The 26,418-nt window shown below is 47.3% G+C and overlaps 1 protein-coding gene across 1 annotated transcript; it reads right to left on the bottom strand.

Moving 5' to 3' along the window:
- Positions 1 to 10,789: 10,789 nt before the first annotated feature.
- LOC147983890 (uncharacterized) lies at positions 10,790 to 11,221 on the bottom strand. The gene has a single exon (XM_087540901.1). The coding sequence runs from the start codon at positions 11,219 to 11,221 to the stop codon at positions 10,790 to 10,792; it is 432 nt and encodes a 143-aa protein (XP_087397027.1).
- Between the last annotated feature and the right edge of the window lie 15,197 nt (positions 11,222 to 26,418).

Raw genomic sequence — 26,418 nt, 5'->3', positions numbered from 1 at the left:
CGCTAAACTTCTGCTTCGCTGGGTCTAGGTATCTGCTTATCTTCCCCGCGTAACCGTAAGGAAGTTTTACTCCTACGAGGCAGGTGAAAAACTGCTCGATCTCCTCCTGACATAGAGAGAAGCACGCGGGAGGGTAGTCATTTCCGGTCTTCATGGCCTTTTTGCCTTTGCGACGACTTTCCGTGTCCTGCTTCGCCTCATCATCATCATCATCATCATATATAGCGTGAAGCTACTGCCTGATGCCCATTGATTTCAAGTCTGCCCTTGCCTTCGGCCCATCTTTGGTACTCACTGGCATGTTGAGCAGGGTACCAAGCAGACTCTCGCACACGTTCTTCGTGATATGCATGACATCAAGGCTATGAGGCACACGGTGGATCTTCCAGTACGGCAAGTCCCAGAAAACAGACCTCGTTTTCCATACCTTCAGCAGCGGCTCTGGCGCCTTTCGCTTCTTTCCCGGCTCTGGCGCCTTTTGCTTCTTTCCCGGCAGTGGGCAGTCTTTCCAATTTTTCAACAGCTCGTCTATTTCCTCGCCGCTCCTCGTATGCGGGCGTCCTCGGGGTTCGGTTTCACCATCGAATAGATCCTTGCGTTTTCTCCACGGGTCATCGTCGCGAAGCCACCTTCGATGTCCCATGAACACGGTTTTCGAAGACCCAGGATCTCTATCTAGCTGGCGATACGTTGTGTCATCCATGCACCTGACGCATCCAGAAAATCCGTGGACCACCTGCCCCGCGACATATCCGTAACCGAGATAGTCGTGCACCGTCGTGAGCAGCGCGGCTCTCATAGGGAAATATTCTTTCTCTGCGGTGTCCCACGTATTGGCTGGCGTTTTCCACAGCGTGTCAAGCTCCTGTTTCAGCAGCCCCAAATACAGATTGATGTCGTTCCCTGGTTGTTTCGGTCCTTCAATTAGCATACTCATGTGAATGTACTTCCTCTTCATGCACAACCAGGGGGGAAGGTTGTACATCCACACAAACACATGCCAGGTGCTATGTGTGCTTCTCTGGCTGCCAAACGGATTGACTCCATCGGTGCTCGCGCCCAGCACGATGTTCCTTGGATCGTTCCCAAATTCTAGGTCTTCGAAGTTCAATGCTTGCCACTGGCTCGCATCCTTAGTGTGACTCAGCATCTTGTCTTTTTTATCTATCTGCGGATCATTTGCGTCATCTTCTCGCTTCTCCTCCCTATCCGCGTGCCAACGCAGGAGCTTTGCTACCTTAGGGTCCGCGAAATACCGCTGCAGACGAGGAGTCATCGGAAAGTACCACACCACTTTTCGAGGAGCTTTCTTCCTCTTCTTGTATCGAGCGACACCGCACACCGGACATATGGTAGACTCCGCGTGCTCGTCCCGATAAATGATGCAATTGTTCATGCACACATGGTATTTCACGTGCGGTAAATCCAGAGGACACAAGATTTTCTTCGCCTCCTCCAAACTGGTCGGGCACTTGTTCCCCTTGGGAAGACGTTCATGCCAGAATGACATGTTCTCGTCGAAGCATGCATCGGTCATTTTGTGTTTTACCTTCATCTCCAGAGCCATGAGCGTTACTTTCAGGCGGGTATCCTCGGGCCTGCATCCTTCATACAATGGATTAACCGTGTCTAACTCAAGTTGATCCATCTTGGCTTTCTCTCGGGCGGCAGCTCTTGCGTTATCCGTCTGCTTGAGAAGCAGCTCTTGAATATGAGGGTCCTGCACCCAGCCCATCGATGGTCCAGCGTCGTCTGCTCCGCCGGCATCATCATCTTCATGATCATGCCCGTCGTCTGCTCCGGCATCTTCCTCATCATCATGTCCTGCATCTTCTACATGATGACTGTGTACAGCATCACCGTCATGATCATCTCCTGGGGATTCTTCGTCTTCTCGCCCGCCCGAGCCGCGGTGGTTGTCTTGCTGCCCTTCCTCATTTCTTGCCCGGCCCCCATGGACGACTTCGTAGTCATCTTCATCACCTTGCCACCGATAGCCATCCATGAAACCACGCAAGAGCAGGTGGTCCCGCACCTGCCCGGATTCCGGGTCCGTAATAAGGCTCTTCAGCTTGCATCTTCGACACGGACATCTTATCTCCGTCTCGTTCTTTTGAAGCATCTCGGCCTTCGCGGACCTCAAAAACCTATTCACGATGCCTTCGGTCATCATGCAGACCATGGTCGCCTGCGGGGTAGAGCAAAACGATATTTTAGAACCAAGAAAAAATTTGGCATGACTTTCCCTAAAAATAGGACCAAAAAGAATGCTTAATGCCAAAATTCTCGCCAAAACGGAAATGAATCAACATTCCGGCAAAATATTGGCAACTATAGCATTTCAAATACCGGTACACCTCCAAACACAAACACATATGCAACACCACAAACATATGCAACACCACGAACATACATAGATCTAGCTAGGCCATAAAAAGTGCATGTGCACATTGTTGTAGGGAGAACAACATAAATATAGCTTCCCCCCTTACTTACCTATCAAAACAAGGTAATTTAACCACTTAAATTGAATGAATCTATGGTGTAAATGACGTGAAAAAGAGGAGGCACCCGATACAAGGAGGAGGTGGAGAGAATGAAGTGGGGAGAAAGTGAGTGTGGGTAGGAGAGGCTGTCCAAAATATCTTGTTGCTGCCCACTTACTAATGGCGCACCAACTCTAAATGCGCCATTAGTAATCCAGGTTACTAATGGCGCACCTTCTGGTGGTGCGCCATTAGTAGTTTTGCAAAAAAAAAACATACTAATGGCGCACTGTCCCACAGTGCGCCATTACTAGTTTAAACTAGTAATGGCACACCGTGGAACAGTGCGCCATTAGTAGTTTTGCAAAAAAGGGAATAAAAAATATAATAGAAAAAACAACATTAGTGGCGCACTTTCCGGCAGGTGCGCCATTACTAGTTACAACTAGTAATGGCGCACTGTGTCTGGATGCACCATTAGTATGTTTGGACAGGCGCACTAGTTAAAAAATTTGATACTAATGGCGCACCCTGGGCCAGGTGCGCCATTAGTGTCTGTCCCATCTATAGCCCTTTTTCTAGTAGTGTAGTGGCCGTTTGGGACTTGCCTAAAATCTAGGAGTCCTAGGCACGGTTGGGTTACCCGCGACCGTATTGATGAGAATCCCGTAATTAGGGGAACACGATCTCTGCTTTGACAAGACGTGTTAAGAAACCGCCTCGTGTTATGTGTGGAGCTGGTTGAAGAAAAACGGTTAGAATAAATCACCGAGCCATGGCCTGATGTCATGTTGCCAAAGCATGTCAGAAGATTATGATTTGTGGAAATATTATTCTCTCTACGGTGGTATGTGGAATTTATTTTGCAGGGTCGGGCACTATCCTAGTATTCAAACTCTTCTGTGTTGTGTTCGGAGGACGAACCCGCCTTGCAATGCCGAAGACAACACTGCGCCGGACTCATCGTCATTGAAGCCTGGTTCAGGGGCTACTGAGGGAGTCCTAGATTAGGGGGTCTCCGAACAGCCGGACTCTATCCTTCGGCCGGACTATTGGACTATGAAGATACTAAATTGAAGACTTCGTCTCGTGTCCGAATGGGACTCTAATTGGCGTGGAAGGCAAGCTAGGCAATACGGATATGGATATTTCCTCCTTTGTAACTGACCTTGTGTAACCCTAACCCTCTCTGGTGTCTATATAAACCAGAGGGTTTTAGTCCGTAGGACAACATACAATCATACCATAGCCTAGCTTCTAGGGTTTAGCCTCTCCGATCTTGTGGTAGATCACATCTTGTAATACTCATATCATCGAGAATAAATCAAGCAGGACGTAGGGTTTTACCTCCATCAAGAGGGCCCGAACCTGGGTAAACCATCGTGTCCCCTGCCTCCTGTTACCATCCGCCTTAGACGCACAGTTCGGGACCCCCTACCCGAGATCCGCCGGTTTTGACACCGACAATCACCAAAAAGTGCTAGATGTAAAACACATCAGCCGCGCCATGGCCGCTCTGACAGATGCTGTAAGTACTGTTCACTCTGAACTTAACTGAAGAAAATGAACTTCACAGTCGAAACTGAATTTTACTGTCAAAACTGATTGAACTAGTAACAGAGCATTGCAATAGATGTTTATGGCGTTCGAGCACTAGTAGCAGGGAAGCAGTGATCTAAATCAGTAGACGCTCGAGCAGGGAACGCACTAGTAGAGAGCAAGTCGTGCAGTAGCACCGCTAGCGAGTGCTAAAGCAGCAACTGCTGTAGCTACCAGAGGTCATGCAGCAGCAGCAGCAGCAGCGCAAGCGAGAGCAAGAGTAGAGCAACATCACGAACGAAAGCAGGAGCAGTGCAGCAGCGCGACCGACAACAAGAACAGAGCCGTAGCGCGAGCGAGAGCCGAAGCAGCTGCAGCTAGTGTCGTTGTGGAAGTCGCCGCCAAGGAAGCAACGACATGGGGGAGAGACGCCGTCGATGATGTGGCCGGCGATAGCGCCGTCGATGGAGACACGCCATGTCTGCTCGGTATCGAGCACCGGCAACCCTGTGAGATCGAATAAAAGATAAAATGCAACGGTGAGTGCAGAACCTCCTTGGTGGCACCGAGTTGGCCTCGGCTTCATCCGATGAATTGGTGAGGGTGGTGCGGTTCCGGTGGGGCAGGTGAAGACGGTGCTGTGGGGATTGAGGTGGCGCGATAGACGAGGCGAACATTGGGGCAGCTCCTTGGAGGTGGAGGATGGGGCTGCTGATCCTGCGGGACGACGAGATTGACGACGGATCCTCATCCCGTGCGGTGGATGAGGTACGGCGAACTGTTGCGGTGTACGACATAGTCGGGGAAGAGTCTCCGGCTGGGCGGCGGGTCGGGAGGCCGACGGAGGAGAGTGGGGTTTCGCGAGTTTTGGCGGCCTCGGTGTAGGAATGGGGGGGGGGCGAAGGGGGAGGGGGGCAAGCTTAGGGACGCGCTTGTCCGAAATGTAGGGTAAGTTACCAGCCTACCCCCACCGATTTTGACACCGCGACGTGGAGCTTCATTTCCGGCTGAGGGGTAGAAGGGGGTTCTCGCGTGCGTCCAAATTTCGGGATAACAAGGCGCGGCGCGGGTTGAAGAAGCAGGAGTTTCAAAGAAGGTGAGACAAAAGATACTCGAGCTTGAAAATTTCTGGATAACAAGGTGCGGATTCCTAGTTCGGCAGAACAAACTTAACGGGTAAAAAAACAATTCATACAAGACACAAGAGAGTCATGTCCCCTTTTACTATATTGCTATAGATGCCATTCAAAAAAGTACAAGAAAAATGTAAAAAAAATCGGGAGAACAAGATTACCCTGCACAGTACCAAATCGATTCGCACTTCCCTCAACAACAACAAAAATCAAATCAATTCCCACCAAAGAAAGAGTAATGTCCCTTTTTATATGATTACAGATGCCATGATCTCGAATTTCAATTTTTGAATCCATGTTATGTTGAATTCGAATATATCGTTAGGTGACCTTGTGGTTTATAATTGATGTAGTCGCACATTTTGATCTTCCATCATATATGAACATTTTACTCCACCATGTGAACATATATATTGTCGTCTACCATATGGACTAAATTTGTATCAATTTTCCTTATTTGAATACGATTTTTTTCAAGTTATACAATAATTTAAACATTATCTTGATAACAGAAAACATACATATAGAAGTAATCATATTTCACTATGAACTACATGTACCATACGCTCTCCAATTCAAATATTTGTATCCATTTTATGTTGAATTCAAATCATAGTACATTATTGGTCTAGGTAGCGAGATGTTTGGGATAATCTAAACCTTGTTTTCATACATATAATTTTTGGCTGAATTGGGACATGTTTTGGTATAAGCCTGTTGCAAAACCCGAGATTCTCTCAACAAGCCTCGTGGTTCCGAGAGGGAACGTGTCACCTTTGTGTGCGAAACGATATACGCTGCCTCCCCCTGATTTTATTTATAGAGGCAACATAGAACTATATGAGTGCCCTGTTAAATTTTGGAATTATTTCGGGTTCATTTGGCCTTTTTATACATTAATTGAGTTTCTAGACTTTTAATGTGCATAATCTAAATATGAATGGCATGCACATGCTCCGTTGTACCAAAGTGGGTTGAAATATCACATGTGTGTCCTTGGTTGAATTTCTAGGTCCCATGGAAGAAATGAGAATGAAATTCAAACATCTGGGCATCATGACTTGGCCAAGAACATCGAGAAACTTTTATTTTAAATTCATGTAAATCCAAAACTCGCATGGAAATCATGAAACTTGGCATGGTGTCATGTCATGGCACTAACATGTTGTGGTAAAAAAATGGGTCGATTTGGAAGCTCGTGGTTCTAAGAGGGAACGTGCCACCTTTGAGTGTGAAACGATATACGCTGCCCCGCACTTGAGTTTCTTAACAAAGGCAACATAGAACTACATTAGTGCCCTGTTAAATTTCGGAATTATTCCGGGTTCGTTTGTCGTTTTTTATACATTAATTGAGTTTATGGACATTTAATGTGCATAATTCAAATTTGAACTACAAGCACATGCTCTCGTGCACCAAAGTTGGTTGAAAAATCACATTTGTGTCCTTGGGTGAATTTCTAGGTCCCATGCAAGAAATGAGAATATAATTAAAACATCAGGGCATCGTGGCTCAGCCGAGAACATTGAGAAACTTGGTTTTAGAATTCTTGTAAATCCAAAACACGTCTGAAAATCATGAAACTTGGCATGGATGTCATGTTATGATACTACCATGTTGTGGTAAAACTATTAGCCGAATAGGAACAGATTTTTGTATAAGCTTCTTGCAAACCGAAGCTTCTCTCAAGAAGGCTCGTGGTTCTGAGAGGGAACGTGCCACCTTTGAGTGCGAAACGATATACGTTGTCCCCCTTGAGTTTATTTACAAAGGAAAATAGAACTACATGAGTGCCCTGTTAAATTTTGGAATTATTCCGGCTTCGTTTGACCTTATTTACACATTAATTGAGTTTTTGGTCATTTAATGTGCATAATTCAAATTTGAACTACAAGCACATGCTCCCGTGCACCAAAGTTGGTTGAAAAATCACATTTGTTTTCCTCGGGTGAATTGCTACTCCCTCCTTCCATCTATATAGGTCCTAATGCACTTTTCGAGGCTAACTTTGACCAAACGTTAGAGCAATAATATATGACATGCAACTTACACAAAGCATACCTTCAAATTTGTATGTCAAAGGAGCTTCCAATAATATAATTTTCATAGTATACATCTCATGTGCTATTAATTTTGTCAATAGTCAAAGGTTGTCTTGAAAAACACATTAGGCCCTATATAGATGGAAGGAGGGAGTAGGTCCCATGCAAAAAATGAGAATAAAATTCAAACATCTGGGCATCGTGGATCGGTCGAGAACATTGAGAAACTTGGTTTTAAAATCATAAAACTTGGCATGGTGTCATGTCATGGTAGTAAGATGCCGTGGTAAAAAAATTTGGCCAAATAGGAACAAATTTTGGTATAAGCTTCTTGCAAATCGGAGCTTCTCTTAAGAAGGCTCGTGGTTCTGGGATGGAACGTGTCACCTTTGTGTGCATAATTCAAATTTGAAATACAAGCACATGTTCCAGTGCACCAAAGTTGGTTGAAAAATCACATGTGTGTCCTCGGGTAAATTTCTAGGTTCCATGCAAGAAATGGGAATGAAATTCAAAATTCTGGGCGTCGTGGCTGGGTTGGAAACATTGAGAAACTTAGTTTTTTAATTCCTGTAAATCCAAAACACGCATGAAAATAATGAAGCTTGGCTTGGTGCCATGACATGGCACCAACATGCTGTGGTAAATTTGCAGTCCGATTTGCGAAGGCGCACACATTAACAATCAACAAAGTCATTATGGAACAAGTGATGTCACGTTACAATCAGAAACACAAGTATTATTGAAACTGTGGGCGTTCTACTTACTAGTACCATTTATGTGCCGCCACGCGTCCCCATTTTTTATTAGCTAGGAGGCGCCGTGCAGGGTAGCTATTTGAGTACGAGAGGCGTACGATCAGACCCCTGCGCATGCTTATCGGGAGGAGAGCCCTTTGACCTCCATCCGCCATCCACCTCTCTCCCAAGGTCTCCATTAGTGGTGCCCGAGCCTCTGTTTAATGGCGTGGCTATGTCTCACTCGACTGAGATTTAAGAGAGAAAAAAGAAAATCTGAAAGCACGGATCTTGATGTAAGATCCGACAGACCTATATAGCATCTACTGCGACTTATAGCAAGACTAATGAATATATAAGGACGATTAATTTTTTTTTGTCAAAGAAGGGCTTGCCCCTTCCGATTTTCATTACTGAAAACCACCACAATTCACAAGAAGTTCAGCACAACTCCAGCCTAACACGAAGGACTAAAAGCTACCGGATTGAAATCGCAACATCCCAAGAGGCCAACAAAGGCCAAACATCCGCCCTAGAACCCAACATTTCAGAACTGACGACACAATCCACATCCTAAACCGATTATTACATCAAAAGAAGCCAGGAAACTGAAGGAAGCCTAGCGGCAACTAGAAGAACAGCAACGCCAGGGTCGCCATAGCAAGAGTTTTCTTCATTCCAGCCTCGGAACATTGATCTTCCACAGAAAGATAAGGACGATTAATTGTCTTACATAATTAGAAAGATAATTTAAAAAGCCACATGCGGCTACGCCCGAAATACACAAGGGCAAAAGAAGAAGGAAGACAAGGATCTGGCTCGCTGATCTCTAGTTTCTTGATGCGTTGCTGCAGGCCGCGGGAACTAGTCTCCGCGGCGAGCGGCGATGAGCTCTTTCGTGTCCTCAAGACGCTGCTTGAGAACATCCACGGATTCCTCCACCAGCCTTTGGTGCTCATTGTGGAGCATGTCATTCTCGTCCATAAGTTTCTCGACGATGACGCCGGTCCTCTTCCACAAGGCACTTGTCTCCTCCTGCTGGTCTGCACTTCGGACGATCTTCTCCCTCAGCGGGTCGCGCTCGGCCCGGAGCCTCTCATTGCCCTTCCTTAGTTGCTGGATGACGCCAGTAGCCTGTTCAAACGAGGCATTCATGTCGTCCAGCAACCTCGCCCAGTCGGAGATCTGATCCGTCTGGCTATGGACGATCGCATGCATGCGCCTGTAACAGTCATTGCCTTCCCGTGAGAAATTTTCCTAGGCCGCCGCAGCGCGGCTGGACAGCTCTGCTGCATTTGTGGCACGGCGGGACATCTCTGCTGCTTCCGCGGCGCGGCCGGACCAGTCTGCTGCATCGACGGTGCGGTGGGACCTCCGTGCTACTTCAGCGGCGCGGCGGGACCTCTGTGCTGCTACTTCCGCACGGCGGGACATGTCGGCTGCTCTCGCAGCGAGGCGGGACATCTCTCGTGCTTCCGCTTCCATGCTCGCCTCTCCCTGGTGGCAATCTCTCGACCCAGAACTCACGCTAGCCATGGCAGGCGCAAGGGAAGGATGTTGAATGACTTGTTTGTTTTTGTGGATGAGGAGTTGAGGAGGAATGTGCAGTCATCTTGGCATACTAGTATTTCTAACCGAGTACTAATACGCTCCTAAGTGGGAAACCGTTTAGGTTGCGATCGGTGTGAACAGGTTTGCAATTCAATATAGCGTGGAGTAATTTGGAATGTGACGAGACGCAAGCTCAAAATTTATTGACGGTTCTAGTTTCGAAGTGCGACACTATTCCCGGATGGAATACTTCTTTTTCTACTCCCTCCTTTCCGGTTTTATAGGGCTTATCTCAAAATTTTAGTTTTTCCATTTTATAAGGCTCAATTTGGTTGTTCCCCAACAAATGTTCAGATTTGAAGGTGCATTAAATCATTGCATGCAAGTATTAAGAGAAAATTGACCAATGCATGTACTTTATGCATGCATGCATTGCAATTAATGCATTCATAAACATATTTTTTGATAAAAACAAGAGCATTGATTAGGTGCTTTTGCAAACTACAAAAAATATTCAACCACTCACCATCTTGGTTGGTGAGATTTTTGAATTAAGCCCTATAAACCGGAAAGGAGGAAGTACTGCTGTGTACGTGCAATAATGGGCACCGTCGTATACATATCTTGCGGTTAATGGGGCGTTCGACGGGAATAGCCGCGTGGCGAGCTCTAGGGTAGTCTTTTTTTCAAACGCATTAAACCTATCTCTCGGGACTTCTCGCATGCACCATCGTGCCACCCACAAAAACTTGTACTCTGAGTTTAGTAGTACGTTATACAGGAAGAGAAGAGGTGCACGCACGCACTCGTCCTCTCACACATGCTTCTGTTTTTTCTCGAAAAGGAGGATGATGACCCCCGGCCTCTGCATCTGGGAGTCACACACGCATCTGTAGCTACGAATTGTAGTGTTCTCAACCATCCGATTGGCTCTATCATGGATGTACCTATATACTAAAACATGTCTAGATACATCTATATTTTGACAAATGGAAGGCATGTATTGTGGAACGGAGGGAGTGCTTGTCATCAAAATGGACAAAAAGGGACGTATCCAGAACTAAAATACGTCTACATACATCTCCTTTTATCCATTTTGATGACAAGTAGTACTTCTTACCCAAAGGAACTTTATATCCAACAGACACAAAATATCCATTCGACTGTTGGAAATTACTGATCAGATGTCGAAGTAATTGCTGCATCGCCACCAAAACCCACCATTTCTTAAGCTAAAGTAGACCAAGGTAATACCTATATTAGCATATTACTAAGATAAACAGAAGCCAATGTAGAAACATTTAGGACGTGAGCTTGTCAATCTGAATGTGGAGGGACACAAGCTTAGCCCCGGCCAGCAGCTTGGGCGGAACTGTGAAGAAGGTCAGCTCTTGCACGTCGACGTCGCCGGGATCCTTGCTGCTTGTCACCTCCATTTCCACCTTGACGGCATCGGTCGTTCCTTTGGGCTCCCCTAGCGGGCCGTTCGCCCACAGCTTGGCCACGTAGTGCGGTAGTGGGGACGCCTCCGCTTTGATGCAGACGACCAACACGGTGATAGGCGCGCCGATGTCGAGCACGCCGTCGACCAAGAGAAACGCACGGCGGTCCTCCTCCAAGAACAGCAAGAGCCCTGGCTTCAACAGTGGCACTTGCAGTTGGAGCACCTTGCCGTACTGGATCCTGTGCACGGGCATGGCATGCGCGGTGCTAATGTGGTGGTAGAGCGCCATCGGCGGGCCTTCGTAGTCACAGACGGGCGCGGGGCATTTGCAGGGCGCGAGCGGACACACGCTCTGGTGATCGGCGAGCTTGTGGTAAGTGACGTAGAGCCCACAACCTTCGTGCGGGCACTCCACCCTCACCAACGAAAGGACGGAGTCCACCGCCGTGTTCCGCACATCGAAGCCATCGCCGCGCTCGCACTTCTAGCACTGCCGCTAGTTCCCGGGGCGCTCGACTCGGCAGTCCGCGTAGGCCAGGTGCCCTCCCTTGCACTGCAGAAATCAATCTAACAACACATCAATCAAGAAACCTTCACCTTGCTGAATCAGCCGAACGGAAGAGGTGTATTCGAACTCATACACTGGAGGCGTCAAGGGGCGGAGGCACAAGGGACAGTGGACCACAGTGAGGTCCATCGAGACCTTAGAGAGCTCCATCGCCGGGTCCTGTTCAGTCTGCATGATCTCGCCCTCCTCGTGCACAACCATCTCTCGACTTGTGCCGAGGTATTACAAAGCTTTACCGTCACATATTTTATACTACTTCAAGGTGCATTAAATCAACACATGCAAGCATCAAAAGGAGAGTCACGGCATGCATGCATGCGTTGCAAATTATTGAAATATATTGAGTGCGGTGCTTTGATGTGTCGCGTCAACTCGTACATCAATGAGAAGTTTGATTATCCTCTCCCTCGCGGACTTAACTGCACCTGCCTTTGGCTATATGACAGGTTGGCCACACACCTGTCGGGCCCACCTGTCATACACACAAAGGCAGGAGCGTCCCTCCCTTGGCCATGAGCGTGGTGGCTGGCAAGACTAGGAGAAGCTTTCGCTACACGCTCTCCCTCCCGCACGCGGTGGACATGTAGCAGTTCAATCGGTGTTAGATGGCCAGAAGAATACTGTAGTACTCCTCCAGTGCAGTAGTACTCCATCATTGTTCGACTTCCCAAAGAGGCAAAGAGCCAAGCGCAGCCCGGATGCTCGTGTGGTAGTTTCATGTGTAGTGTAGTCTAGGATAGCATGTACCGTGCCTGTAAGCTTAAAATCGTTGGGGTCGGCTCCATGCTATGTGGCCGTCTCGAAGTTTTAAAAAAAATTAAAATAGTCTTCTGGCCCTACCAGACACCCTGGTGATTGTAGTTTGCACGCTCATCTGGTCAAGACAGGAATACATATTTTAATTTGTTTTTTTTAAAAGGGGGGACTCCCCAGCCTCTGCATCAGAACGATGCATACGGCCACATATATTTTAATTTGTGGTGGGTAAATGTTAGAGTTTGCAGCAAATATATTGTACACTGCAAGTCTTTCAGCCAAGTTTAGAGGCAAGCATGTGGGGCCAGTGCTATGATGTGTCGCGTCAACTCATACAACGAGGAGAAGCTTGATTTTACTACACGCCTTCTCCCTCACCCATGCACGCGGTTGCTCGCAACCGAGGACATGCTTTTGCTTAGTAGTACTTCTACAACAAGCTATCCGTCCCGCTCGCGGTGGACGGATATGCAGCGGTGGATTCAACACTGTAGAAGTAGTAGTAGTAACATCATTGTTCGTCTTCTCGAAGAGGCGAAGAGCCAAGCGCAAACCGTACATTGTAGTTGCGAACATTGGAGCACGCATATAGCCAGGCTCTTGCATGAGACAAAATTGCTATGTGAGCCCACTATTGTACTAGTACGTACAACTACTTGCTAGTATAGCCCTGTAAACCAGAAAGGAGTATTTGCCCTTCTAAAGATTTCAACAAGTGACTAGACTACACCGAGACGGACTACATATGGAGCAAAATGAGTGAATCTGCACCGTAAATAAATACGTACTAGTTCTATCGTTTTCCTCTCCGAAGTGCACAATATTGAGTATACTGACTAGTCTCTTTTTGACACACATTTATGTTTTTTTACGCAGTACAGATGCAAGTGCTCATATACACGCGCATACACTCACCCCTATGAACACACACACGCACGGCACTATCATCTTGAAATTTACGAAGTCACCATAGGCTCCTCGTCGTCGACGGGTCCATAGGTGCTTGAATGCCGAGGAGGGAGAGGGTAGCAGTTCCCGAGACGTTGAATGGTCAATGATGCATCCTCAATTACATGCAGAGGGAATTAATTGGAGAAGCAGAATAGAGCCAACACGATGTGAATGCAACAGAGTTTGGACTCTCATATAATAAAGGCGCCCCACCACTCCAATCCATCTACTCCCAAGTCTCTACGCAACACTGCTCACTCCAATCCAAGACCAAGTGACCAGAACCCACAAGCACCAATGGAGGCGATGGACGCGAGCGGCAGCCGGCTGTGCCAAATCATCCAAGGCGCCGGCCTGCGACCCCGCACCGCCCAGCGTTTCCAGACGGTGCTGGCGACCGCAGGCATCATTCACGCGGTCATCGCTGCCGAGGGAAGAAACCCACAGCTGCTGAAGGGGCCCGATCCTCTGCCCGTGCCGTTCTCTCCGACACAGCGTCAGCTCGAGAGGTCCTTTGACCCTTCTTCCTCCCTGCCGTATTGTCCGCAGATCCGACCTGCTGTCGCCGTCATTCCGGCGACCCTCAGGTATAAGTTCTTCAAAAGCGGCCTTGCTCTACTGCCCCAGCTCCCCACATGTCTGCATCTGCATCTTTTTCTACTCCCATCAGATCTTCTAAATCCACCTAAATTTTTAGTATTATTAGAGGTAAAGCTACTTCATGCATTCAAATCTAGGGCTTTGTTCAAACAACGAAGAAAGGGGGGAAAGTTGTAGCATGAATCTAGGACTTGATTCAAAGAGGAAATAATATGGTGAAAGTTGTAGAGACCGGATACCCAATCGGGTCTCTTGGATGAAAAGGGAAATAATGGGAAAACGCAGTACAAACTGGATAAGGAACATATCTATTATTGGTTGAAAAAAGGATAGAAAGTGGCTGTTGGTGGACAAGTCAATAGAGTATGTCCAGGATTAGATTAGCTTCCATCACATAGTAAAAGGTCTCCAGGATTAGATTTGCTGCCCTCACATAGTAAAAGGTCTCAGGGTTAGATTTGCTGCCCTCACATAGTAAAAGGTCTCAGGATTAGATTTGCTGCCCTCACATAGTACAAGGTCTCCAGGATTAGATTTGCTGCCCTCATGTAGTAAAAGGTCTCCAGGATTAGATTTGCTGCCCTCACATAGTACAAGGTCTCCAGGATTAGGTTTGCTGCCCTCACATAGCATGAACAAACTCGGCATCACCACTTTATGCCTCCTTGTAGGTACATTGTGCTGATGCGTCCACTATCGCATGTCCTTATACCATCCTTTTGTTGTTGTTAATGTAAGGGCGCATGTAAAATGAAGCGATCACACTGTTACGTTAGGGACATGTCTAACCAGTGTTATTGTTAATCTAATGCCTCCAGTGATAAGATGCAATTAAACTATGTTACAAATGTCACTCCTGCTGTTTTCCCCAGTATGATAAGTAAGTTGCTCCTTTACGCTGCTGAGTGTCCTGGTGTCCCCACGGTCCCATGCCCTTAAACCAACTCTTTAGCTGCTGTTGATTTACTGTGTCTGGTAAACAAGCAATGCCACCATTAAAGTAATCCCATATGTGAGGAATCTAATTGTTGATCGTAATGCTTCTGGTAACATGAAGCATTGCTGACGTTTTAAAATTTCTACTGTCCTTGCGTGATTGCCATGAACATAATTAAGATGCTTCTTTTCATTTTGTATATGTTTCGTATATTCTTATTGACCAGCAACTGTTTACTTTCTATCTTTTTGTGAAGATAGGGATATCCATTTCACCTTGTTGCTATTGTGACCTTTTGGTGAACTGCACAAAACACTTTTTTTGGAATGAGTGTCTTATGCAATTCAACTAAAATGTCACGTGGGCAACATCTCTCAATTTTGATGGAACTGCATAAAATGGTGATTGGAGTTTCCAAAATCTCCGTCAAGTTCTGCTGGTAATCTCGTGCAACATTTTATTAGCCTTTGCAAGATGGAGCCGTCACTGTCACGACAATGGCACTTTATTTTAGTGGAACTGCACAAAAGGATAAGAAAATTATAGTTGCACCTTACATGAGCCGGACAGCCAACCTTAATGTTCCTCAATTTTAGTGCAACTACTAAAGAAGAACCTGCCAGCTCACAAGAGCAAGTACTTCTTGCTAGTTTAATGATGCAATCTTTGCTTCATTTTAGGTGAACTGCAAAAAAAGGCGCATGAATTGAATCATGGAACTCCAGGCAGACCACATCCAAGTAGAGCTGGAGGTTGAGTTCAAGGAGGCCGCTTTTATAGCAAAATCATGCTCTCCTATCTCCTTGTTTGTGTTGTGCAAACATGCTGTGCAAACAGGAATACTCAACTACAGATGTTGTGACTGTCAAGAGCATTCGCCAAGTTCTTCGATTGTATGACATGGCTAGCCAAGATGGATTTAATCCCGATATTCACTTTATCAAAAGGCTCTAATGGGTTGGTTCTGAATCTTGCAAGCTGGGAATCAGTGAGATGTGTAGGCATCTTTGTTGTACCTATTATTTGAATCTTATTTATTGGTTCTGAATCTTGCAAGCTGGGAATCAATGAGATGTGTAGGCATCTTTGTTGTACTTATTATTTGGATCTTATTTGTTGGTTCTGAACCTTGCAAGCTGGGAATCGATGAGATGTGTAGGCATCTTTGTTGTACTTATTATTTGGATCTTATTTGTTGGTTCTGAATCTTGCAAGCTAGGAATCACATCATGATGATGCAGAGTACAACAACCATAACAAACAGTTCAAACTTGGTAGTATTATCTTTGTGAAAGTGCGACAAATGTGCTGATTGTGTGCGTCCTGAGAATAATAATTCTAATTGTTGTGCATGTTGATCCTATGGCACTGATAGAACGAGCGAATGCATTGCTTGTTTTAAGTATAAATTTCTATTAAAGCTAATTAAATTTACGTAAAGTGACCACTAACTCCTGTTATTACAGTACCAATACAGACCCACTCGTGAACCGACGTGTGGCCGAGGGTGCATCTTCTGCCGGGCGTGCAGCGGACGAGGGAGGGGTAGTTACTGTTGTCGCCTGTACACACTCAGCCTACTGTTGAATTATGTTCCCCAAGAGCTAAAAAACGAACTACTGCCACCGCCTACACACTCGTTCACTCGAAGAGACTCCAATGGCGATCCAAGGGGTTAGCCTGCTGGATATGGACTTCAGCAAGGAGTTCCCCTTTGAGTTCGCTGTTCAGTCCTATGGCTGCACCAAGTTGAATGTGATGTACACCAATGATACGGACTCAGTGAAGCTCTTCCTCGCCTCAGTCCTGTGGCTGCACCTGGTTCTGGAGCATTCGCCCGTTTCATCAGCAGTACCGACTGGACCTTCGCTACGGTGGAGAGAAGGAAGAACGCGATGATTCGGCCATCTGGTGCAACAAGCTTGTCGACATCCAGAAGCAATACGAGATCATCAGCAACGGGCAGGAGAAGGACTCCATGGTTGACCTCGCTGAGACCATCATCGACCCCTGATACGCCAACATGAAAGAAGACAACCTGAACACGTGGGAGGTACCTCTGAATCTAGCCTACATAACCTACGCGGCAAAGGATGCATACGCATGCTACGACATGTACAGGCAGATCTTGGAAATGAGGGCGTGTCTGCTTCCCATAACCGACGAGTACACTGACAGCCGCAGCGTCATGATCAAGCATGCCAGGAAGGTCTAGATGTTGTACTTTATCTGTTTATAAGCACCTTTATCATCTGAGTGTTTCATGCATTAGCCTATGTGTCGTAATTATCTGTTTTGTCCGAAATATTTCTTTTAAGAACCCATTAACCTGATTGCTCTTTTTAGTGGCTATTAGCTTATGTATGTAAACTAGTTCACTTGTCCGTAAAAAAAACTAGTTCACTCGGCTGCCTGCTTTGAATCTCCTTCCTCCCAACATATTCTCCTCCTCAGGTGGACCCAGCAGGTCTCTGAATTTTCTCCCACTTCTTTTTCGATATAAATTGAGTTTTCTCCCAGTACTTTGCCCTAGAACCAACTCAATTGTCCCACGTCTAGCCTAAAAAATAATAATACCCCACATACTATTAACTCATCAAATTAAAATGATATTTTATTTTGTAAGTTGAAAGTTCTTACAAAATAATAATAATAATTGTTTATATATAACTTGGCAAGTTAACTCCTAGTGATTGCGTACATAAGCTTGCAAAGATTTTACTGACGTGCAATCATGTGTTTATGTTTTTATAACATTTCTCCGTCTAGCCCAACATGATATTTTCACCCAGCCCAGCAAGTCCGCGGATTTCGAGAAAAATGCAAATGAGATTTAAACGGGCTGCATAGATGCTACATCATTGTTTCACCCAGCCCACCAAATGGAATAAAAAAACAAACGGACTGGCTGATATGTGGGCCAGTAGGTCGAAGCCTTGGATTTACATCCAACGGCCGGCATTCTTCTTCAATCTCTCGTCTTCTTCCCCTAGCACTGGTGGAACCGCCTGCTCCAGCCTTCGGCATCAGGCGGCGTTGTTTTGCGCTCCTCAGCGAAATGCTACCCCGCCGACGGCCAGGCCATCCCTCCAGTCCGCACCTCCTATTATTCTCTGCCGAGTGTAGGCCCACCTCGCACCCGAACCAGTCAAGTTTCCCACTCCTCTCCGTCTGCAACTCCACTGCCGCATCTTCCCCATCTTCGGGTCGTTCCAGTCTGGGGCCTCGCCGTCATCCACCGCCTCGATGCGCTCTGTGCGGCGTGGTCAACATACGTGAGTCATCGGAAGAGGACTGTACGTGGAGAGCTTGACGGCTAGGACCCACAAGGTCCATGGTCACACACAAGGAAAGTTCCTCCTTATTACGCACTGTACGTGCACTCTACATGGGAAGGGCTTCTGTATTTCATGAAAAAAATGTTCCCCCCACAGACAGGTCGGACCCACCAGCTATATCTTCGCACGCAAGGAAGTGCCTCCTTATTACGCACCAAAAAATGAATACCCCCTGCTAGCTGGGACCCACCATAGTGGGTGGCTGACTTGTGGGCCAGCTAATTTGACGAGGACGGAGGGATTTGTCAACTTAGTCAATGTGAACGATTCTAGCTCCAGTGACCATACGATGTCCATCCAACAGCCATAGTGCTTCTTTAACCTCTGGTCTTCTTGCTCCAGCCGCCCAAAGTTGCGCCGGTCGTGCCGCGTGCTCCTGCCTCTCGTGGCCGGCTGTGATGCCGCGGAGGCCTCACCGCCCCCTACTACTCCCACCGCTGGCCCAGGGTATCCCTCTACTCACCCACACCCCTTGTTATTCTGCGGCGACGGCAGCCTCACGCCGCAGCCGAACCAGTGAACCCTCGTACTCCTCTCCGCGTGGGCATCCACTGCCGCATTTTCCCCGACTCCACGTCGTCCCCTTCCTAGGCCTCGCCGTCGTCCACCGCCTTGGTGCTCTCGGCACGGCGTGGTCAATGTGGTCAACGACCGACTTCCATCGGAAGAGTACTGTATGTTGAGAGGCTGATAGCTGGGTCCATGGCCACAGCATAGTTTTTTTGTGATTTGCCAAGTAAGTCGCTTTGTTAGGGCTGTTGGGCTGCAAAGCTTTCAAGGCGAGGAGAGCTTCATTCGGCTGGCCGAGAAAATGGCCTATCAGTAATGAGAAATGGGCTGTACATTTTTAAAACACATCAAACCAGCAATTAGTTTCAAATAACTTTTTTTCATTTCAAGATTTTAAATTACATTAATTTTTATGTGTGGAGAATTTGTTGGAATTTATATTGATATACATTTATTTTTAAAATCAGTTTGAATGTGAGTCAAAATTTCGGGATTAAAAACAGTTCGGACCGCACCGAAATATGCAAAATTTCGTACAATTTTTTAACCGTGGCCACAATATGGGCTGTAATGCTAACAAAAAGAATATGGGCTCCAAAAAAATCTTAGGAATTAGCAAATGGGCTGTAAATTATTAGAAATAATGGCAGATGGGTTGTATGTTGTTTTCCATAGATTTGAGGCTTTCCTAAAAAAAGGTTGACGCACAAGCAGTGACTATTGGATGTCCATCGAACGGTCGTTGTGCTTCTTCAATCTCTGCTCTTCCTGCTCCAACCGCTCAAACAAGCGCCGGCGGGACTGCCTGCTCCTTCCTCCCCGCAGCTGGCTGTGCTACCGCGCAGGCCTCACCGCCCCACCATACTCCCATCGCTGGCCTAGCCATCCCACTACTCACGCACACCTGGTGTTATTCTGCGGCGACGGCAGACAAACGAATAAACCCTCGTACAGTCGTACTCCCCTCTGCGTGGGAAACAACTGCCAAGTCTTCCCTGGCTCCGTGTCGTTCCCTTCCTAGGCCTCACCGTCGTCCACCGCCCTGGTGCACTCGGTGTGGTCAGGTCAACGTGGTTAATGACCGACATGCATCTGAAGTGGACTGTACGTGGAGAGGCCGACAGCTGGGTCCACGGCCGCACGCTAGGAAATGCCTCCTTATTACGCGCAAAATAATGATTCCTCCACCTGACATCAGGGACCCACCAAAAGGGCCTCTGTATTTCGCGAAAAAAACGCTACCACCGCTGACAGCTCGGACCGACCAGCTATATCTTCGCACGCAAGGAAGTGCCTCCTTATTACGCACAAAAAAATGAATACTCCCCCTGTTAGATGGGACCCAGTATAGTGGCAGGCTGACTTGTGGGCCTACTAAGTTGACGGGGACAGAGGGCTGTGTGAACTTAGTCAATATGCACGATTCTAGCACTAGTGACCGTACGATGTCCATCCAACGGCCATAGTGCTTCTTCAACCTCTGGTCTTCTTGCTCCAGCCGCCCAAACCAGCGCCGGTCGTGCCTCGTGCTCCTGCCTCCCGTGGCTGGCTGCGATGCGGCGGAGGCCTCACCGCCCCCTACTACTCTCATCGCTGGCCAGGCCATCCCTCTAATCACCCACACCCCCTGTTATTCTGTGGCAACGAAAGCCTCACACCGCAGCGAACCAGTGAACCCTCGTACTCCTCTACGCGTGGGCATCTACTGTCACGTCTTCCCTAGCTCCGTGTCGTCCCCTTCCTAGGCCTCGCCATCGTCCACCGCCCTTGTGCTCTCAGCGTGGCGTGATCAAGGAACGGCTTCCATCGGACGTGGACTGTACGTGGAGAGGCTGGCAGCTGGGTCCACAGCCGCAGCAAGGAAGTGCCTCCTTATTACATGCAAAATAATTATTCATCCACCTGACAGCGGGGACCCACCGGACGGGCCACCGTATTTCGCGAAAAAAATGTTTGCCCCTGACTGCTGGGACCCACCAGCTACATTTCCGCATGCAAGGAAGTGCGTCCGGGCAAAAAAAGTGATTCGCCCCCTGACTGCTGGGACCCACCAGCTACATCTTCGCAGGCAAGGAAGTGCCTGACAGTCGGGACCCACCTGGTCGAAGCGTATGTAGCGTTGTCATTCTGGTCGCGAACGTGTACATACATATATACTGGTGGATGTAGAGGCGCGTACGTGTCATAGTAGAGGCGCGCACGTAGCATGTACACGTACGTACAACGGCCAGGGTGCAAGAAAGAAAATACGGCCACGTCTGTGTACAAATGGGCGGGGTCTCGAACGCCTACTCGCGCATACGTACGACCAGGGCTCGTGTACATGGCTGGGTCGGAACGGAGAAACAGCGTCGTCGTCGTGTTCATGGGGAAGCAACGGAATGCGTCGTGTTCATGGGGAGGCAACAGAATGCGTCATGTTTATTGGGAGGCAACGGAATGCGTGGGAGCCAACCGGCTGGGTCAGAAGGGAATGCGTGGTCGTGTTCATCGGGAGGGCTTGGACGGAACAGGCGATGGAAACGAGGGCTGGTGTACCGGACAACGGAGGAAACGAACCTTCTACATTCGGAACGGGGTCCTATTGATCGGGAGGGGTCTGGCGTACTGCAAAACGGAGGAAACGGACCTCCTACGGTTGAAACGGGGGTCCTGTTGATCGGGAGGGGTGTGGCGTATCGCAAAACGGACGAAACAGACCTCCTACGGCCGAAACGGGGGTCCTGTTGATCGGGAGGGGTGTGGCATCCCGCAAAACGGACGAAACAGACTTGTGTTGGAGCGCTACGGTCGAAACGGGGGTCCTGTTCATCGGGAGGGATGTGGCGTACCGCAAAATGGGACTCCATGGGATACTGTTCATCTCCACCGTCGACCTCCTCCAGCCTCCACGGGCTACCGTCGACCTCCTCCAGCCTCCACGGGCTCCTGTTCATCCAGCCTCCACCGCGCGCTACTCCACCGGCTACTGTTCAACCACCCCTCCATGGGCACCCCTCCACCGTCTACTGTTCATCCAGCTCTCCACACGACGGGGTCCTGTTCAACCGCCCCTCCACGGGCGCCCCTCCATCATCTACTGTTCATCCAGCCCTCCACCACACCACGGGGTCCTGTTCATCCAGAGGCAACGCCATCGCTCACTGTTCATCCAACCCCCCCCCCCCCCAACAACGCTAACTGTTCATCCCAGATGCAGCATCGATCGGCTTCAGTTAGTAGTAGTAGCGAAGGAATCGCTCGATCGGGTTCACTTAACAGCCATCGATCGATCGCTCGGGTTCAGTAACGCGTAGCCTGCAGTGCAATCGCTCGGGTTCAGTTAGAGCCCAACGCCTCGCACGGGTTCAGTTAGAGCCAACGCTTCGCACACACGCGCGTACGTGTACGAGAGAAACGTGCATCGCTCGGCCCCCGACCTCCCACCGTAACCGGGAACTCCCCGAAATTTTCCTCGCCCTCGCTTCTACCACGGTTTTTTTCATCATGGACGGCCCAAAGAATGTCATGCAGCTGCGTCTCCGGCCCGCCCAGGACGAAAAGCCCATTTTCTGTCATGATTTTTTATCATAGAAGTTGGAGCCCACCACATCTATGATGATACCGGGTTTTGTCACAATTATCGTCATGGAAGTGTCATATGTATGACAGAAAAAAAATTCGTTCGGCCCAAAATGTCACGGATGTGTCTTTTTTTGTAGTGTATATACCACCATAACACAAACAAAAAAGATTCTACCTTCCTGGTCAAACTAACCTCACTGCCGGCTGTTCGTCAAAGTGATGGACGACGAGCTCGCGGACCCACAAAAAGCGTCACACGCGAGTATCGAGTGTCGTTTATGATAACCATCGACTGCATGTGGCCAAAACATGTATGTATGAAAGGCCGTGTAATGTTTTACATAACGATGTCACGACTTTGATGTGGCATCGGCCTGCCTAACAATACGGCCAACCCACACGGTGGGTCACAACTCGTAGTGTACTGCCCACCTCCAGACGCACACACCCAAACACACACCGGGAATCCACCGCACTATGATGCACCTTAAATTAATTATCCCGCGGTGAACATATGTAACCAAAGGAGGGACGTTTTAATTTCAAAGAAATCACAGAGATCATTAAGACGTTTTACTACATTAATTGATTGATTTTGTACGGGTATAATGTGTAAAAATCAAATTTGAGCTACATGCACACATGACAGTGCACCTGAATGGATTGCAAACACACATGTGTCTCACTAGGTGCATGTTTACTCCCCGTGCAACAAATTTCAAATATTGAGAATCTTGATTTTTAAATTCTAGTGCATCCAAAACTTATTTGAAGTTCATGAAACTTATCGTGTTGTCATATGGACACTAATACAATGTGGCATTGTACTTTTTTGTCAAATTGGAGACCAGTTTTGATGTAATCTTTATTTAATTACAAGCAGGAGATTATTAATAATTGGGAACTAATATCCAAAACGGATTACTTATTCGAAACATGAGCGTTAGACCAACAATGGATACGTGACATGCTTCGGTTAAGCAATAAAGCGGCGTCATTAATCACCCAAATAGAAAAACAATATACATGCCGCTGCGCGATCCGTGTGCCGTGCGAGCATGCGTGAGTTGATGGGATGCATGCGAGCAGTCCGCTGCGCAGGCAGACGGGGAGGCGTGCGTGCGGGTGTGTGAATTAACGGAGGCGTGCTCGCTGCGCAGTGTCATTGGGAGGCATGTGAGTAGTTGTGTGAAACTTTGGTAGGCATGCCAGCAATCCGGTGCGCAGGCTCACCGGGGAGGCGAGCCATCGGTTTGACCGCCGCCTGCCTCTCTCCCACAACTCCCACTACTCCATATTAATGGTGCGTCCGAGCGGCCGCACCACCCATCCTCGCCACACACACATAATCCTCTCTCTCTCTGCTTGTATCCTCAACGCTGCTCTCAGTCCTCAAAGCCGTCAGTGTATGAGGATACCGTCGAAGTGCTCCATCGGAGGGAGTGGTGATGCTAGGGCTGCTAAAGCACCAGAGCATGGCGTGGAGATGGAGGTTGCCGTCACCGCCGGTGAGTTAGCGCTGCAGCCTGACGTCATCCTGCTTCCACAACCGGAGGCGGAGTTCCACACCGACTCTGGTGACGACCCCAGCGACGACTCCGACGACAACTCCGGCGATGACTCCGACGACCACTCCGGCAACGACTCCGATGATGACGGGCAGCTGGTTAGTCATCTATACCCATTTATGTGTCAAATAGTTCATAGGGTTTCTCTGGTTACTCCTGCCCCCCCTTTTTGGAATAGAAATCCTATGGTTATGTTCTCCCAATCCATGAAATCTGGGTAAGTTTCGTTAGATCCGTGTAGTGTATTGATTGTTTGAATGGTACAAGTGATAAGTGATTAGTTGTTTCATCGGTGCAAATGATTTCTGCTAGTAATCCGACTAGGGTTAGTGTTCGTGCTAATAATTCCTAACCAGGACTTGACAATTGATCTTGAATGACCTACATATGTTTGTGCCATTATTTTCTTCAAGATTGGTCTGTACATAGACGACTGTGGTTAAAAATCAAACCATAATCTCTGGATATGTATAAATAAATAGCCCTAAATTCCTAATCCTACTTCATGGCATGTAATCATTGATTTGATGCCAAATTTGTTTTACTATTTGTATAAGTGCTGTCTAACGATGTGTATAGTGAGGATGAAGATGTCCAGAGGAGGTACAAGAGGAAAATCCTGAGTGAACTTTATGCGAGAATGCATAACAGGCGTATTAGGACCTGGAATGGCAGCTATCGATGGCCATTTTGCAACCATAATCTTCATGACACATATCTAAGTGTTCTGGCGCATGCAAGAGGACGGGCCATTGGCTCCTTCAAGTAGAAGTATTCTCGCAGGGTGACGCCCAACGCGTATGCCGAGTACCTGGAGAAGCTTCAGGATCATGTCGGCATGTGAGATGAGATCTGGGATGGATCGAACTATGTACGCTTGAGTATGCTTAATGATGGTTGAACTATGTACTTATGGTTGAACTATGCTTATGTACGTGTATGCTTATTATCTATGTCTGAGTATGTTTAATCTATGTTTACTTATGTCTAACCGTGGGATATGGATGCAACCAGTTCGGTCGATGGAATCTACCCCGGTCTTGGTTTATTGGTCCCCTTTGTAATTTGTGTTAAATTTTGACCAAAGGTTTAACTGACAAAATGTTAGTGCAGGTCAGCAAAAATTATATCGTTGGATGGGTATTTGAGCATAGTGTTCAATGATATAATTTTTGGTGACATGCATAAACATTTCTTAGTTAAATATTTGGTCAAAATTTGGTAAACATTACAAAGGGAGCCCAATAAACCAGTACGGAGTTAGTACGTCAATCACACACGGTTCCCATAATTGGAACCGTGTGCAATGACTTCCATTTTGCCTGTTCCGTCAATCACACACGGTTTGCTCTAGCAAACCGTCGCCTCCAAAATTCTTTGTAGGACAGAAAACCCTCACCATCCAATTCAAAAAAGAAAAATGAAAACCCTCACCATCCCCACATCACAAAAACCGTCACCCGGCCTGCCACCCCCTCTGGCCCCCATTCACACCCGCACAAGCTCCTCCACATATATGCCATGGCACTTCCTATTGCGGCGGTAAACGCTTAGCTCGACACCTGCCGACGCCGCCGGGCTTTCGGCAAATCCCACTGCATTTCGCCACTTCCACTTGCCGCCGCCTATCGCCATCGACTTTCTCGACGCTGCTCGTGATCAACCCAGCTCCGCTCGGTTGGGGAATCTGCCGTATTGAGGGCTCTTTCTCATGGACGACAAGGTAACTAATTTAATGAGATATTATCTCATCTCTTATCCCAGTTCATCTGCCTTCTTTAATCACCCGGCAGAAATCGCCATGAATTCATCTTTATTTGAGATGTTTTGAGGGTTTTCTTTCATTCATAGAATGTATAGTGCGCCGACACATCAGGACTTTCCGACCTCCGCTAGATATTTTGTCTCACCGTACAAGATAACTTGAGGACGCGTGCGATATGTTCAATCTCACCCTAAATCGGTTGGCATGGCCTACTTTCCAGAACATATTCTAAATATTGCTACATTTGAATAAAAGGTGCCACATGCACCATATACGTCAAAGGGGATTTCCCCCTCTTCTTTCTATATTAGGCAAATTAATGATGTATTGTTCTTTCGATTACTCTCATATTTCCATGAAATCATGTTTACTCTATCTGTTTAATTATAGATTTTTGTCCTTCGATTTCAACTGCTGTATAGTTCATTCAATTTGGGCCCATATTTGCATGTTACCATATTTTCTTTAACAATCCTAGCATTTTCTGCAGTGCATCCCTTGCTATGCTACAGATAATGTAGTGCACAATCTTTCCCTTTACATAGATCAAGACTGCACGAATGTCATACTGCACACAAACCATGGATTTACAATCGTTGCTACTGTATGACTTGATGAATGTGGTGACCCATATTTTAGCACTGGCTTTTGGAAAGAAATTTCTAAGTTTTATGTACTGAAAGCTGGCACTAAAATTGCACTGCACATAAAAGGGCCTGGTCATGAGATATATGCTAACTTCCCCGAGAAAATCATCCGTCCAGACTTTGTGCGAAGTCTGTTTTCTTTTCAACTATCTGCATGTTGACATACCGAGCAATGTCAAATGAATTGTGTAATATTTAAGAAACCAACTATTATTACCTTTTCTTACTATATTCCTACCTAATAACTTCTAGCTACCAATACACTTTTATATTGCCTTGTTT

The sequence above is a fragment of the Triticum urartu genome, chromosome 2A (assembly GCF_056163025.1).
Source record: "Triticum urartu cultivar PI428250 chromosome 2A, HENAU_Tu73, whole genome shotgun sequence".
Classification (NCBI taxonomy): domain Eukaryota; kingdom Viridiplantae; phylum Streptophyta; class Magnoliopsida; order Poales; family Poaceae; genus Triticum; species Triticum urartu.
The sequence above is the reverse complement of the archived record's forward strand: the minus strand, read 5'-3'. Positions and strand labels throughout refer to the sequence as shown.